Source organism: Triticum urartu, chromosome 7 (genome assembly GCF_003073215.2).
Source record: "Triticum urartu cultivar G1812 chromosome 7, Tu2.1, whole genome shotgun sequence".
NCBI lineage: Eukaryota > Viridiplantae > Streptophyta > Magnoliopsida > Poales > Poaceae > Triticum > Triticum urartu.
This window is the reverse complement of record NC_053028.1, coordinates 651,274,137-651,289,799: the sequence shown is the minus strand read 5'-3', so window position 1 is coordinate 651,289,799 and position 15,663 is coordinate 651,274,137. Positions and strand designations below refer to the sequence as shown.

The 15,663-nt window shown below is 47.4% G+C and overlaps 2 protein-coding genes across 2 annotated transcripts; one reads left to right on the top strand and one right to left on the bottom strand.

Annotated features, from left to right (window-relative positions):
- The first annotated feature begins 423 nt into the window (after positions 1-423).
- On the top strand, positions 424-1,455 carry LOC125525937 (BTB/POZ and MATH domain-containing protein 1-like). Its single transcript, XM_048690940.1, has one exon. It carries the CDS (start codon positions 424-426, stop codon positions 1,453-1,455), a length of 1,032 nt encoding a protein of 343 aa, XP_048546897.1.
- A 7,024-nt stretch (positions 1,456-8,479) lies between these two features.
- Positions 8,480-9,959, bottom strand: LOC125521247 (peroxidase 2-like). The gene is made up of 2 exons (XM_048686312.1): positions 9,643-9,959; positions 8,480-9,523 (listed from the first exon to the last, which is right to left on the bottom strand). The coding sequence occupies exons 1-2, from the start codon at positions 9,862-9,864 to the stop codon at positions 8,705-8,707; spliced, it is 1,041 nt and encodes a 346-aa protein (XP_048542269.1). The 5' UTR covers positions 9,865-9,959; the 3' UTR covers positions 8,480-8,704.
- Positions 9,960-15,663: the final 5,704 nt, after the last annotated feature.

The following is a 15,663-nucleotide window of genomic DNA, read 5'->3' as shown; positions in this document are numbered from 1 at the left end:
TTATGAAATATTATGCAACCATCAACGACTTTTTTTTATTGTGAGTGACTGATTGGTATGACCACATTGATGGAATACGGCAGATGGATTGAGCAATAATAATAAAGTATGCATGCATGAAAATGAATCTCCAACAAAATAAACGGCCAGCACATGCACGGGATATCCCATGCATGGTAGATATGCTTTTCTCTTCCCCTTCGCTACTTGTGCCGCAGTGCACGCGATTGAAACGTCACCGAGGCCAGGCGAGGCGCACCAAGATCATTGTCAAAGCGACGCATCGCATCCTTGGAAGCGGTGCCTGATCGAGGAGTCGCCGCCTCGCTATAAATTTCGCAGTGCTCCAGTCCATCGCTCCTCTCCAGCCAGCACGCTGCACACCGGCTCTGTCCGCGCGGCTGTTCAAGATCCACGTTTCCCATGGCGACCACCTGCACGGTCCTCACCGGCGCCGTGCGTGCCGTGAAGCTGCTCAAGGTCGACAGTTTCCGCCTGGCGTACAAGACCATGCGCGAAGGTGAGTTCCTCAGAACCAGCTGGAACGTCGACGGCCACGACGTCGAAATCCGGTGGTACCCTGGGACAGCGATGGCACCGGTCGAGCTCGTGTTCCTCACCAAAACTGCAAGCACCTGCAACGTGAGGGCGAGCTTTGGCTGTCTCCTGGTACACCCGAGGCTGCCGCAGCCGCACAATGGCAACGAAGAAAAGACCGTGTGGCATGTGTTCAAGCATCCCAAGGACTGTTCGCTTCCAGTCTCGCTTGTGGACAGACCCGTTCTGTTGGACCAGACTTCACGCCAAGGAGACTACTTGACCGTCCAGTGCACCGTCACGATTCTGAAGGAGCTCGCTTATACGACAACGACGGTGCCTGCGCCGGCATCCAACATGCACCAGCACTTCCGGGAGCTCCTGCTGAACGGGACGGGAGCAGACGTCACGTTCCTCGTCTCCGGCAAGGCCTTCGCCGCGCACAAGCTCGTGCTGGCCGCGAGATCCCCGGTCTTCATGGCCGAGTTCTTCGGGGACATGAAGGAGAAGAGCTCCCGGCGCGTGGAGATCAAGGACATGGAGGCAACCGTGTTCGGGGCGCTGCTGGATTTTATCTACACCGACAATGTTCCTGAACTTGACCGGGAGCTGGAGGCCGTGGCGACGATGGCTCAGCATCTGCTTGCGGCGGCTGACAGGTACGGGATTGACAGGCTCAAAATTATGTGCGAGGGCAAGCTCATCGGTGGCATCACTGTCGACACGGCGGCGACTACTTTGGCTTTGGCAGAGCAGCACAATTGCCCGCACCTCAAGGAGAAGTGTGTCGAGTTTATCATCAGTACTCCTGCGATCCTTGATGCCGTGGTGGCGACGGAGGGGTCTAAGCATCTGGAGGCAAGCTGCCCTTCTGCGCTCACTAGCATTGTCCTGTCTACGCGTGGGAGAAGGAACTGAAGCGTTGCTAGTCGCTAAAGTCCAAGTTGTTGGTGCTTTCACCTTCGATGCATGATCTAGCAGAACTTAGTTAAGCCTGTCTTTGGCCTAATATAATGATGGCATTTATGCTACATCAATCATCTTGTAAGCCCGAGTAACTAGTGTGCGCCTCCATATTCTCCTTGAATTTGATGGATCTAGTTTCGTGCCAAATGGTTCTGGATGTGGCAAATCATTCCTTTTTGGGTTTGTTTTCATCGCCGTGCCCTTATATGTTTCATTATTTTTTTTCGAAACGGAGGCAAAAGATTTGCCTCATCAATTAAATAAGAGGAGAATAGAGTTTAGAGTTTTTACAAGCGCCCTTACAACACGGCATGGCAATTACTCTCGTACAACAAAACACCCTAGTTTCTTAGCACCTACCGTAACCCATAATTTTGCCTCAAGCACGATATTTTGGAGCAGGATAGGCGGCGGCGCGCTCTTGTTACGAAACACCCGCGGGTTTCTCTCGTTCCAAATAGTCCAAGAGACGAGCATGGTGAGGGAGGCCATCGCTCGTCTATTGGGGTTTCGCATGTCGGTCCTTTTATCCCACCATTGCATGAGGGAATCCTCAAGGTGCCAATTGGAGGTGTCCATGTGCACAAGACCAAACTTGTCAATGACCGATCGCCAGAGCCTAATGGAGAAGCGGCACTTGACGAAGAGGTGGATGCCCGATTCTTGCTCACGTTTGCAAAGAGGGCAAAGCCCACAGTTATCCCAACCACGCCGCACCAACCGGTCGGCGGTCCAGTTCCGGTCTTGCAAGGTCAACCAGGCGAAGAATTTAACCTTAGGGGGGCCCCAAGCTCTCCAAACCATGTGGTGAATGGGCGAGTGCGTCAGGCCAAGGAATTGCACCTTATAAGCTGTGGACGCCGAGTACTGCCCATCATCAGCATGTTTTCAAACAATGTCGTCCTCAACGTGATCGTCAAGATGGAAGTCATGCACAAGTGCCCAAAGCGAGAAAAGTTCCCGGATGTGTGCGGCGGAGACAATAGTGGCATGCTTGATGTGGGTCATCCAAGCGTTCCCTCGCAGGGCCTGGCGAAGCGTCGATCTCTTCCTTTTTGAGGCTTGAAAAATAAGAGGGGCAATATCCTCGGGCTTGCGGCCAAGCAACCACGGGAGTCCCAGAACGGTGTTTTTGCACCATTGCCAACGATGATTGTGGTGGAGGCATAGAAGAAATCCATATCTTCGTCGGTGCACGGGTTGCCCAAGCCAACCCAAAGCTTGGTAGGCTCCTTCCATTCGTACCATGGCCACCTTAGTCGCAAGGCCCGAGCAAACTTGTCGGTGTTAAGGATGCCCAGGCCTCCATAGATCGTAGGCCTGCAGACCATGTCCCAATTGACCTTACATTTTGCGCCGGTCGTCTTGTCCGACCCTGACCAGAGGAAGGCCCTCTCAATCTTGTTGATATTATGAAGTGTGCCCTGTGGCACGATGAGAGATGTGATGGAGAAGACCGCTTGAGAGGTGATGACCGATCTGACAAGGGTAGTGCGCCCAATAGTTGTGATGCTTTGTCCCTCCCAAGTTACTAATTTTCCGGCCGCCTTGTCTTCAAGATACTGGAAGTCGACCTTCCAAAGTTGTCATACTGAGAGCGGGAGGCCCAAATATTTGATTGGGAAAGCGGCGCGGGTCGCCGGAATGCTACTCAGAATATGCTCCAGAGGAAGGTGGCTGCATCGAATGGGCACAACCGAGCTCTTGCGGAAGTTGGTGCAGAGTCCCGTCACCTCGCCGAAACCCCTTAGGATGACTGGGAGGTTATCAATGTCCTGCTTGATTGGGGCCATGAAGATGGCCGCGTCGTCCGCATAGAGGGAGGTTCTCATCATGATGCCGCGGCCGCGGATCCTATGGATGATGCCCTTGTGAGTTGCGATGTCGAGGATATGTTGAAGGGGGTCAATTGCAAGGACGAACAGTAGAGGTGAAATTGGGTCCCCTTGACGAAATCCGCGGCCGTGCTTGATCGGGGGGCCCGGAAGCCCATTGAGGAGGACGCGCGAAGAGGAAGATGAGAGTAGAGCGGCGATCCAATTCCGGAATTTGCAAGGGAACCCCTTGCGTTGTAATAAGTCGAGGATGTATTCCCATTTGACCGAGTCGAAAGCTTTTCTAATGTCAAGATTGAAGAGGAGGGCTGAAGTCTTGCGCTTGTGCAACTGTCTCGCAAAATTGCGCACATAAATGAAGTTGTCATGGATACTCCTCTTCTTTATGAAAGCACTTTGGGCATTGGAGACGAGAACGTCCATGTGAGGGGCAAGCCGCAGGGAAAGAATCTTGGCGATAATCTTGGCCATGGCATGGACAAGACTAATAGGCCTATAGTCAGAGACTCCCTCCGCCCCCTCCTTCTTGGGCAAAAGCACCACATTGGCCGAGTTGAGCCATTGCAAGTGGGATGTGTGGAGCGAGTCAAAGCTCTGGATGACCCGCATGAGATCATGCTTAATAATTTCCCAACAATGTTTGAAGAAGATGCCCGTGAAGCCATCCGGCTCGGGAGCCTTGTCCCCCGGCATTGCTTTTATGGCCGCCAAAACCTCATCCTCAGTGATGGGATCACCGAGATCATCCAAGTCATGCGACTGGATATTAAGCTCATCCCAATTAAGGTCAACGCAGCTCGTGCTTGCTCTGCCCATGACCTCGGCAAAGTGGTTATGGATGATGTCCTCTTTTTGCTTATGGTCGGTGACCCAGCCTTGTGCGTTTTTTATCCTATGGATGTGATTTTTCCTTCTCCTAGCATTGATGCGGCGGTGGAAAAATTTTGTGTTAGCATCCCCATCCTTCAGGTTCGCAATCCTAGCGCATTGGCTCTTTCTTGCCCTCTCTAGAACCGCAAGACTGATCACGCGCTTCTTAAGCCTAGAGCATAGGTCAAGCTCCTCCGGGGATAGCAGACGCTCCTCTTGCGCAATGTCCAGGCGGAGGATGATGATGTTGGCTGCATAGAGCTGCACCTTGGCCTTGGAGAAGATACGCTTGCTCCACTAAGCAAGGCGGAGTGCCGTTTTTTTGAGCTTATGGTGGAGGACCTGGTACGGTTCAGAATGACTCACCCTCTCCGCCCAAGCATCAAGAACGACCTCGTGAAATCCGGGCAAAGATACCCAGAAATTCTCAAATCTGAATGTACGCGGGCGCCTAGGGCCCTTGTCATCGGCGAGCAACAGAGGGCAATGGTCAGAGAGGGAAGATGACAGGGCATGTAACAAGTGATTGTTGTGAGTGGTGTCCCATTCGACATTGCAGAAGAAGGAATCAAGCTTGCACAATGTGGGATTGGCGCGTTCGTTGCTCCAAGTGAAGCGTCTGTTCTGGAGGTGGATTTCCTTGAGTTCACAGGAATGAAGCGTCGACCGGAAGCGGTTAATTCTGCTCGTGTTGACGTTCCTCTTGTTCTTATCCCTGGCTCGGTAAATTTGGTTAAAGTCCCCGGCAACCAACCAAGCCACATCCGTAGGTGGTTTGTGGTTGAGCAACTCCGCAAAAAAAAGCATCTTTGCACGAGGAATCAGTGTGGCCATAGACCGAAGTGAGCTTGAAGCAGGAGCCAGAAGCACGTATACAGAACGTGGCAGAAATACAGTATGCAGAGGTGACAAAGTCGGAAGCATCAAGTAGATTCTCATCCCATAGCAATAGGATACCGCCCCTAGTTCCGTTCGCCGGACGCTGGGCAAAGCCACCCAGTCTGTTTCCCCCAAGTGACGCAACGATGAATTTGTCGACAACACTCAACTTAGTCTCCTGAAGACAGACAAGCTGGCAGGAGGAGTCGGCAAGCGTTTCTTTAACAATAGCTCTTCGGTCTGGGCAATTAAGCCCCCGCACATTCCAGCTAATTGTGTTAATCAGTTGTACTGTCATTGGAAAGTAAGGTGGCCCTGAGGTTTGGATGAAGCCCATGATGGGGGCGCACGCATGCATGAACAAGATGGAAGCATGGACTAGCACAAGGCCAAATGGACGAAACCACGTACATGGTTGCACTAACATGAGCTATTGCCCTTGAACTGGTACAAACCACGTACAGAGTTGTAGTTCTTCCACAAACAGAGCTATTGCCCTTGAACTGGAACAGACCCTTGCAAAACAACAGATGTTGCACTAACATGAGGAACAACTCACCCAGCAGCAGCTACTACAAGATCTAAACCTCAGGCGTTCACATCCAGCGAGTCCGCGGCAACATCTGCTCCCACAGTGTCGAGGACCCCTGCTCCATCATGCTCGATCAGAGCATCTTCCACTGCTGTAACAGCCCCATTGTCTAGCTCAAAGAACTCTCTCATGGCCACAATTACATCAGGAGGAAGCTGCTCTTTGAACTTTACAGCGAAGGCATCCAGGGTGGCAGTGGTGACGTCCTGCCCGTTCTTGATGATGCCCAGGCTGCGGCCAATAAACTGCTCAGCCGCCTGTGCCGCCGACGTCGTTGCTGCGAGGACAACAGGGCGCCTGATCCTCTGCAGGGAGAGGCCACCCACCTTGGAGATCTTCACGCCAGCGAGAGTTTTTCGGCGGGCTGTCGGCTTCCTGGGTGGTGTTGAAGCAGGGGAAGGAGGGAGATCCGGATCACACATCAACAGCGCAGGCTGGCGAGCACAGAACAACGGCTCCGGGAGAGCCACCCCCAGGCTTGGCACAAGCAGTTCAGCAAGCCCCGCCGGCAACACATGCGTGACAAGTTCAATGAGATTCTCTTTAAAATAGAGCTTCACAGCTTGCTCAAACGTTTGGAGAGGGTGAGCCCTGGATCTGGCAAGGCGATTGTGGAGGAGGCTCTCAGGAGCAAAGGAAAGAAGAGTGACGCCACAAGAAAGGCTTCCGCAGCTGCTTGATGGATGGTTACCAGTCTCTTGGGTTGTCCTTATGGTCTGGCTTGTCTTTGTGGATTTGGTGGTGCCCGTGGTTTTCGGCAGAGTTACTCTCGTTGGGGTGTCTTCATGTTGTAACAGTGTGCGGGTTGGTGGACGTTAGGTGTTGGGTATGATGGTCACTCTGTGAGTAGTCCACCTGTAGTTGGTCTGTATCAGTTTTCGCCTAGTTTTCCGTTAATTAACTGGGCAATTCTCTTCTGCTTAATTAATTGATGAGGCAAATCTTTTACCTCCGTTTCAAAAAAAAAATCCTCAATACAAGTTGGGATATGGTTGAACCACACCATACTGCCGTAGTGCTCTCCGTGTGGCTATAGTTTCCCAATTCATCTGCTACTCTATTATGTTCTTTCTTAATCTTAAGTGGAATAAACTCTCAAATAGTCATTAAACCTCTAATCTCAGCGATAAGATGACCATAAGCCGAACCTGATAGGCCACTAGAAGATAATGAAGGGATGGCCTCCGAAGAATCAGACTGGACAGAGACAAATGTATGCATGTCTATGCGTTTTGTTAAGTCCCAATTAAAAATGACTTCTGTAATATGGCTCGATTGTTCAAAATCAGTCAATGTACTGCCTTCATCTGGGTATGTAACGCCGAACCTCAAATTCTCCGATACCAAGTCATGAGTAAGGCGAAAAGGAGTAAATTTGAGAATTCAAATTTGGCAAAGCAACACTTTCAATTTCCCTCTACAGATTATGTTTTGAGAACCAAAAGACTATGCAATAAGCATCTGTTAATTTCTATAATCCGCTCGTCACCCCTGTTGTTTACTCCTTTGCACATATCGAACCACATTGGCATGTGGAGCAACGAGATCGGTTTCTCCACGCATTTTCAGAAAAATGTTCCATGCCGAGCACCGGCATCTACAGTGCTCAGCGAAGGCAGATATGCTCTTGGCATATGGTTTTCTAGCAAAGAATAACCCTTAATTCGTGATTTCGATTTTTCACCCATACGTGTTGAACTGATTGCTCGGGCCACTTTTTCCACGTGGGCTGCTGGCCCATGGTTTTATCGCTGGTTCGTGCAGCCATCGTACTTTGCTCACCAGCGCTATATGTCGCCCATACTAATTCTTAAGGAAATCCCGTACTTTGCTCGCTAGCGCTATATGTCGCATGTACTGATTCATAAGGAAATCTCACCTCCGTCCATGCCCAATACCGTAGCTCATTTTAACTGGTCTGGTTTTTTCCTTTGTACTGTTTGTAATGTTTTTTGACATGTTTTTTCGGGTATTTTTGTGACTAAGAATTAGTTACTTTACTGTAGTCGCCCCCCAAAAAAACAAGTTGATGGGAGTATCAGCTTTGATTAAGCGAAAGGAGCCGGCCATGATCTGGTTGGTAGGATTTCTCTGGTAGCTGCATGCTCTCTCATGTGAGCTTTCAGTTCACGGTCTACCCTTTATGCTTGTAGCATCACGACTCACCACGTTGATATCTATAATCATTTGTACCACATTTTTTGAAACGTCATTTGTAATACATTGTCTTTTGCCAAGACCATAAATTTATTGCCGTGATACATACATGTAGCCATAAATAAGCAACAAATGAGAATGAAAATAACGGACTGAACCAGAAAAACCACAAGATTATTGAAATCCACACACAACAACATGCAGTGGTTCTTCGTTGGATGACCTCATGCATGCATATGCATGCACCGATGTACGTGTGACTTATTTAGTAGAGAGGGTGGGTGAACCAAAATCTCTAAAATTATACCAATCTTGGATATTTTTCAACAACGTTTAAATTCAAGCGTATATTTCACATTTTGAAATAATCAGTTTCACAATGATATATTAGAATTTCATTTTCTGTTGTTACTATTTCACAATTAGGAACCTGCATTTCACTTTTCACTTTTCACAATGATACGTAACGCTCGGTATATATCACAGTCCAAAAATAAATTGATGGGAGTATCAGATTAGCACGGATCATGTGGTTGGTAAGTTTTGTCAGGTAGGTGCATGCTCTCTCATGTGGCTTTGATGCTTTATGCTTGTAGTGTCACGACTCACGACTCACGATAATGATGTTTCTGATCATTTGTAATACATTTGAAAGACCGTAACTTTATTAATTACCGTGATACATATATGTAGCCATAACTAAAACACACAACCAATGGGAATCAAAAGAATGGATTTGAACGAGAAAAACCACATGATTATGGAAGAAATCTGCACACCGCCAGGGGCAAAGGTTCTCTTCTTCTTTGGATGACCTTGATGCATGCATATGCATGTACCGACGTACTACGTACGTACGTAGTATGATTTAGTAGAGAGGGTGGGTGGCGATGCTGCACTTCTTCCTGATGCCGCCCTTGCTGCCTGCCGGCATGGAGAGCTTGCTGAGCTTGAGCAGGGAGTCGGCGAAGTCCCCGTCCCAGAGCGTGGCGTTGTCGGCGTACTCGTGGACGTGGCCCCTGGCCTCGGTGTGGGTCATGAGCTGCCAGTCGGAGTTGAAGCTGACGATCCTGGCGAGGTTGTTGTGGTAGAAGGTGTTGTCGAGGAAGTCGCTGATCTTGCGCACCCGGCTGGTGAACCCGGGCATGAACTTGGACACCGTCTCGTAGTCCTCATCGCGGACATTGTTGACGACGGCGGGGTTGGCGCCCTGGTGGCACTTGTGGTTGAGCAGGTTGCGGTAGGCCGGGTTGATCTGCTCCGGCGGCGCGGTGAGGCGGCCGGTGAAGGAGGAGCAGTGGCCGACGCCGATGGAGTGCGCGCCGGACAGGATGACCAGCTCCTCCACGTCGAAGTCCTTGCGGGCGAAGTTGTCGATCAGCTGCTGCACGGTGAAGGTGGAGTCCGGGAGCTCCGCCTGGGCCTCGGCGGCCGAGGAGACGTGCCCGTCGAGGCGCCCGGCAGGGACGTCGAAGTGGATGTTGCCGTTGCTGAGGGCGTGGGCCGCGTCGCGGGCCGCGTAGATGAGGATGTCGGAGCAGGACACCACGCCGGGGCACCTGTCCTCGACGGCCGCCTTGATCTCCTCCAGGAGGTCGAAGGCCGCCAGCCCGATGTTCACCGGCGCCTCCTTCTCCGGGTGAGGGTTCTCCGGGGACGCGTCAAGCAGGACAGAGGCATCGCAACCCTGCATGCATGTGCATGTCATCGTTATGTTACTCTGTGCTGGCTAGACAGAAACGTAGACCAGGTAATGCAAACCCAGGTGAAAGTGAAACTACTGCACGGTGCACGAAATGTACGTACCCTGACGAAGCAGTCGTGGAAGAGGAGGCGGACGAGGGCGGCGCCGGCGCGGCGGTTGGTCTTGAGCGCCCTTCTGACATGCCACTGGACGACGTTCTCCACGCCCCGGCACTTCTTGTCGTAGTACCCGACCACCAGCTCGCCGGCCTCCGCCGACGATGCAGCGAGGAGCGCGACCTGGACGGCCACCAGGGCACACAGGAGAACCACTGCGAGCCTCATGTTTCCTGGACTATCGAAGCTAGAGAAGCTTTGGCTAGGCTTGGCTTAGCTTAGCTAGCTGCTGCTTGGTGAGATGATGTGGTGCTGTGCTCAAGGTTCGACGGGGGTATATAACGGCGGGTCCGGCTAGTTTTTTTACGGTTGATGCGTGGTTTTCTGCACCTAGCTATTTTTATTCGAAGGAACCGTTCATATGCATGATTGAGTACAGCACCGAGCCACCGATAATGAGAGCCCAGCAGGAATGTACCAACGATTGTTATTTCATTTTGGTAAACCATGTACTGCCAGCGACTTTGAAAATGCGATGCTGTGGGTATATATAAATAATGCTATCTGCACGGGGTATTGCTGATCTGGCTACACGAAGACGCAATATATACATATGAGTACACTACGCACACCCAAAGAACACCACTTGACCACTACACATCGATGATGGATCCAATTATCGATAATGCCTGCAACCATCCAAACACCAATGACCTGGTTCGAACTTTCTCTTCTGTATGCTCGTGGAAATGATATATAGGAATATGCACCAACCCCTCGGATATTATTGATTGATCTAAACGGTACATTTCATCGACCATCAGCCAATGAACAAGACAAGGCTACTACTACGAACCAGAACGGAAGCTATCAAGCGAGTGTTGCGACGTCGCGATCATGCATGCGTAAAGAACAAAGGGGTCGAAAAGGTAATCACGGAGAGTGTCGGCTAGGCCGTCGTCCCACTCCTACCCAACCGATCCCCATGTTGGTACTTTGACTCGCGAGAATCCCGTTTATCCTCTTAAGTCTTAACAAAGAACACACATGCACACGCGGCAACCTCCGTCTTCTCATCAACAATCCCCGCACTGTGCCGTGCGTTCTCGCCGCTCACGCAACGTAAACCACTTGTTTTACACCGTTCAACTAAGCTCGTCGTGCATATGATATGGCACGCGAAACGAGGGAATAAACAAGCTGCCACATGCGCCGGATATATGTGCCGATCGTGCGCACCTACCACATGCCCGCCACCCTACAAGTCTTCGACCGAAGAGACGAAACCAGAGCCTTCTTGCCCTACTTTATTTCAGTTCCAGCTAGAAGACGAGAAATGTATTCGAGTTGAAGAGAACTGGCTTGTGCAAGGAACACGCCACTTGCCCAACTTCCATGTATTATTCGCAAGCTGTTCCCGTAAGCGCACATGCCAGCACGTACGTCAACCTTCTTTCTTCCTACACAACCCTACATATATCATGAGGAGTGTGGTAGCCACTCGCTGTTATTCCAGCTCCCCCTATCCACGCGCTCACTTCAGATTTTTTTTCTCGGTTCCATGTGAGATTCTTGAGAAACGAGGAAACTCTTAACAGGATGATGTTACAGCGCATGGCACGTAGTTTTTCCGTTGACGTGATGAAGCACAAGTAGTTGAACCCGTATGTGGGCAGGCGCAACCGGAGCAGCTGCACAGGGCCCCAAAAAATCTTGGGGCCCCTAATTTTTTAGCACAATACATTAGTATTGTTATTACTATAACTAATCAGGTACTTGTTCTCAAGAAAACTAATCAGGTACTTGTTCTCAAGAAAACTAATCAGGTACTTGTTCTCAAGAAAACTAATCAGGTATTATTACAGACTAAATAAACAAGGCACGGCCGAACTTGCTGACCTTAACCCCGGCCCAGTCATGTTCCTTTCTCATCTTCACGGCAGTCAAAGCAGTCGCGTACGCAAACACATAAAATTCTGCTCAGCGACAGGCGCAAATCAAATCGCTGCAACTTAATGCTTCGTCTCCTGGTCTCCTCTCTCTGATTTTTCTTCAATGGATTCACATTGTTTCAAAAAAAATGGCTACAACTGCTGATTTATTCGGCTGCGACGGTGCTACCTCACACTTATAAATTGGATGGATTTAGTTTGATTCTTCGTTCTCTCTTTCATCCCTCAGCAGAGCAATCGGAGTTTTCTTTGTTTCTCTTGGTCGAGGAGCAAAGCAATCGGAGCACTATACGCCGTTGTTGCTTCATGGTCTGCATCCATCAACACTCAACAACTGTAGGTTGTTTGTCCCTTTTTGTTTTGAACTCCTCTGTTCTTAAGTTAATTTGCTGCTCTTCCATGAATGTATGCATCCGGCTGGCTTATAATTTTCTAAGATGTCTAATAGACGTAGGCACGATTCTAAGAATACAAGATAATTTAATATTTCAAAGTAATAAATATTTTTTTGGCATGATTTATCTTTGATATTTCTCAATGGTTAATGAAAAATATTTCGATTAGTTTTCCTGTATATGGGGCCTAGATTATCATTTCGCACCGGGGCCAAAATTTCTGAGGTACGGCCCTGAGTTGAAGCCACAACTGTCGTACTGATCCTGTGAATTCTGGATCGAGACTTGTAAACGGTAATGACATGGCAGGTTTTAAGTGGACCGAAACATCACGAAGGTTTCTTCCGAATACTATAGTTCTTTTGGAAGGTTAAGCCTATTTAAACAACTATTTTACTCAGATGCTATCCAGCTCATCGTGCAAACCATACACCGTGGACAGCTAGGTTTTTCAGAAGAAGAAAAAAACCAGAGCACGCCTCCCAACCACTTGCACACAACATATCTCTCCTTCTTCATGGTAAATATGTGTCTTATTTATGTAATAAAGATTAAGCTACAAGCCACGTAAACACCGACTTAGCATACTACATTTGAATGTGCTCTATACCTTTGGTATGGCTGCAGAGAGACGATGGAGGAGTCGCAGGTCGCCGGAAGATGGACCCGAGGGACCGATGAAACACAATCTAATCTACCGAAACGCCTAATAATCAGGATATATATTACAACTCGTTTACCATACTTTTTTATATAATCAAAAATCAAAGGCAGCGATCACAGCTGTTCTTATCTCGACTTAGATAGCGACTTGAACAACCGGAAAATGCCATCGGAGGCCGAGCTCCAGTGAGCTTGTTTTTATTTTTTATTTTTCTGGAGCATGAAAAATTTCAAATTTATTTTTTGAACACACATGCACATGTATACTATGTATATACAAAATTTCACAGTATTATACGCTTACATGTGGCCTACAGGAAAAAGACAAACACACATTTTTAATGGGCCTTTTATTTTTGTTATTGGGCCAGAAATTTTTTATTTTTGTACAGCCTACAAATCACAACATTTTTCGACGAAATTTAACACGTCCTTGCGGAATAGATATAAGTTTTCATGATATTTTTTTCAGATTTTTTTGGAACTTTTAAATACGCTTTTTGATTTTTTCAAAATACCGAGCTCACTGGAGCTCGGCCTCCAAAAGTCCGCACTCCTTGAACAACTCTCTCTCTCTCTCTCCGAAGTTTTCTCTTGTTTTATTTTAAAAAGAGGTCAGGACCACTTTTCCAAATACAGCAAAAATGTCACAGTTTTACAGTTCCAGGAATACTACAGTTTATAAAAACTTCAGTTTTTATTTGCTCCAAACACATCAAAGTATTCAAAATCACGGTCTATAAAAAACCAAATCTGGCGTCACTTTTTTATGCATCCGAGCGAACTCTCCATTTACCATTCGATAGCTTATACGAATCTTGGTGAACAGGTCCTGCCATGTCATCTGTTTCATTCGCTCGTTCCAAGTTTTCTCAGCATGAACAACATGGAGCGAGTACAACCTTATCCCGTTCCTCTCTACAGCCACGCACAACAATGCTCGTCATTCTCAGACTTAGAGAGGGGGGGGGGGGGGGGTGGTTGTTGTTGTACCGCCGCCAACACGGTCGACCTCATCTCCCGCCCGTGACATCGTCGTCACAGCCCCCCACAATCTCCCCCTCCCCCTTCCCCTTATCTTCTCTCTGTGTTGTCGTCAGCTCATGCTGGCTTCTTGAGGAGGAGGTGCACACCATGACGCGTGGAGGAGCATCGACGGCCCGCTTCGGCTGTGGGAAGAAGAGCCATGGGAGCCTACCACATCCACACATGAGGAGCATTGGCGGCTGCAGCACCGGCGACCGCGCATGGAGGCTGTGAGGAAGAGCATTGTGGGGTTTTGGGACTCTGTTTTAGGAACCTCTCTGGCCATTTTGGGATGGTTGCAAACGTTTTTTTCTCTTCTTTTTTATCTATTTTTTCTATTTGTATTTTGGTTTTTTATTTTGTTTTTATGTTGGTTTTTTGTTCTTTTTTCCTTTTCTTTTTTATTTTACTTTAAAAAAACATCTGAACGTTTTTCAAATTTATGACCAATTTTTAATTCCTGGGTGTCCTTTTAAAATTCTGAACATTTTTTGAATGCGTGACCAAATTTTAGTCATATATATATTATATTCTAATCTGCGAACATTTTTTTAATACACGATCAGTTGTTCAGTATGTGTTTTAAAATAGTTTAGTGTATATTATAAAATGTTTACCATATATTAAAAAATTCATTGTATACTAAAAAGGATCAAGCTTCTATAAAAAATGTCCAATTTGTATTAAGAAAATGTTCCGTGTGTACAATTTAAAAAGTTCATCGTATATAAAAAATTAACTTTATATTATAAAATGTTCAAAGTAAATTAAAAAATAGTTTGTATTCAGAAAATAATCATCACATATTAAAAAAAATTTCACCGCATATTAAAACATTTCCGTATTTTTTGACATTTTTTTGAATTTGAAAACATTTATTTAATTTCCTGAACTTGTTTTTTGAATAATGTTTTTTTGTCAAACTTTGTCTTTCACTAAAAATTTATATATAGAATATAAGAGTGAAAAACGCATAAACCAAAAGAAAGAAAACAAATCGCCGGTAGTCTACTAGAAGCTAGCGATCTGAGACGTATTCAGTGGCGGAGTCAGGATTTTTTACATGGGTATGCGAAGCTATAATTTCTTTTCTATCATATAATAATAGTATAAGACATGAAAGTTGACGATGACCATGATGAAACTACGATTTGTCTTTCTCGCAACAATCTCCAATAATAGGTTTGTGACATTTTGAAAATAAGGAGAAAATTGCAATGCCTGCTGCCAAGTCAATTTAGATCTTCTCTCAAGTCTTAAGTAAACTATGGCAAGTTAGTGCTTAAATTTGGTTAATTGCAACAGGTTAGAATGAATTAACCAAAAAAAATATTCTGAAAAAAAATCAATCAACACAGTAAAGATCATCCTATGCTCTCGAAAATCAGAAACCGAGACATATTGAAGGTTGAAAAGCTCATAGAATTATGTTATTGCGTCATTGCTGTGGAGTGTGTCCTGTGTGCGCCATGCTTGCCGAGGATAAGGTGAGCACGAATAGAGAACGCCCGTGCCGCAATCGCGTAGTGCACTGTTGCACCGGCCCCTGGGTATGGCGGGGTTTACTGCGTCGTCTCCCGTCTGTCCCCTGTCACTGGTCCGTGTCGTGTGCTCAGCAGCCTAGGAGGGAAGGAGGCAGGGCTGGTAGTATAAAAGGCATGTTCCAGATATTAAGGTCTATTGATACGGTAGCATCCCAAGCAAATATTTAAACCCAGGGGGGTATGGAATGAAGCGCGAGGTCACGGGATGGCCATGCATTTCGTTTTTCCTGAGTTCTACACGTGAAAAGATTGCTATCACGCATATACATCTATATATGGGCATATATACTGATTTCCTTTTGCAAAAATTATTGCATACCCTTGAATTAGTCTAGCTCCGCCTCTGGACGTATTGGTTAAAAGATAGTGATAAGACCGAAAAACCAACTTATCAACGCTAGCACGACTGTCTTTCCCTAATTCTAAAAAGTGGGTATCAGCCGGCTC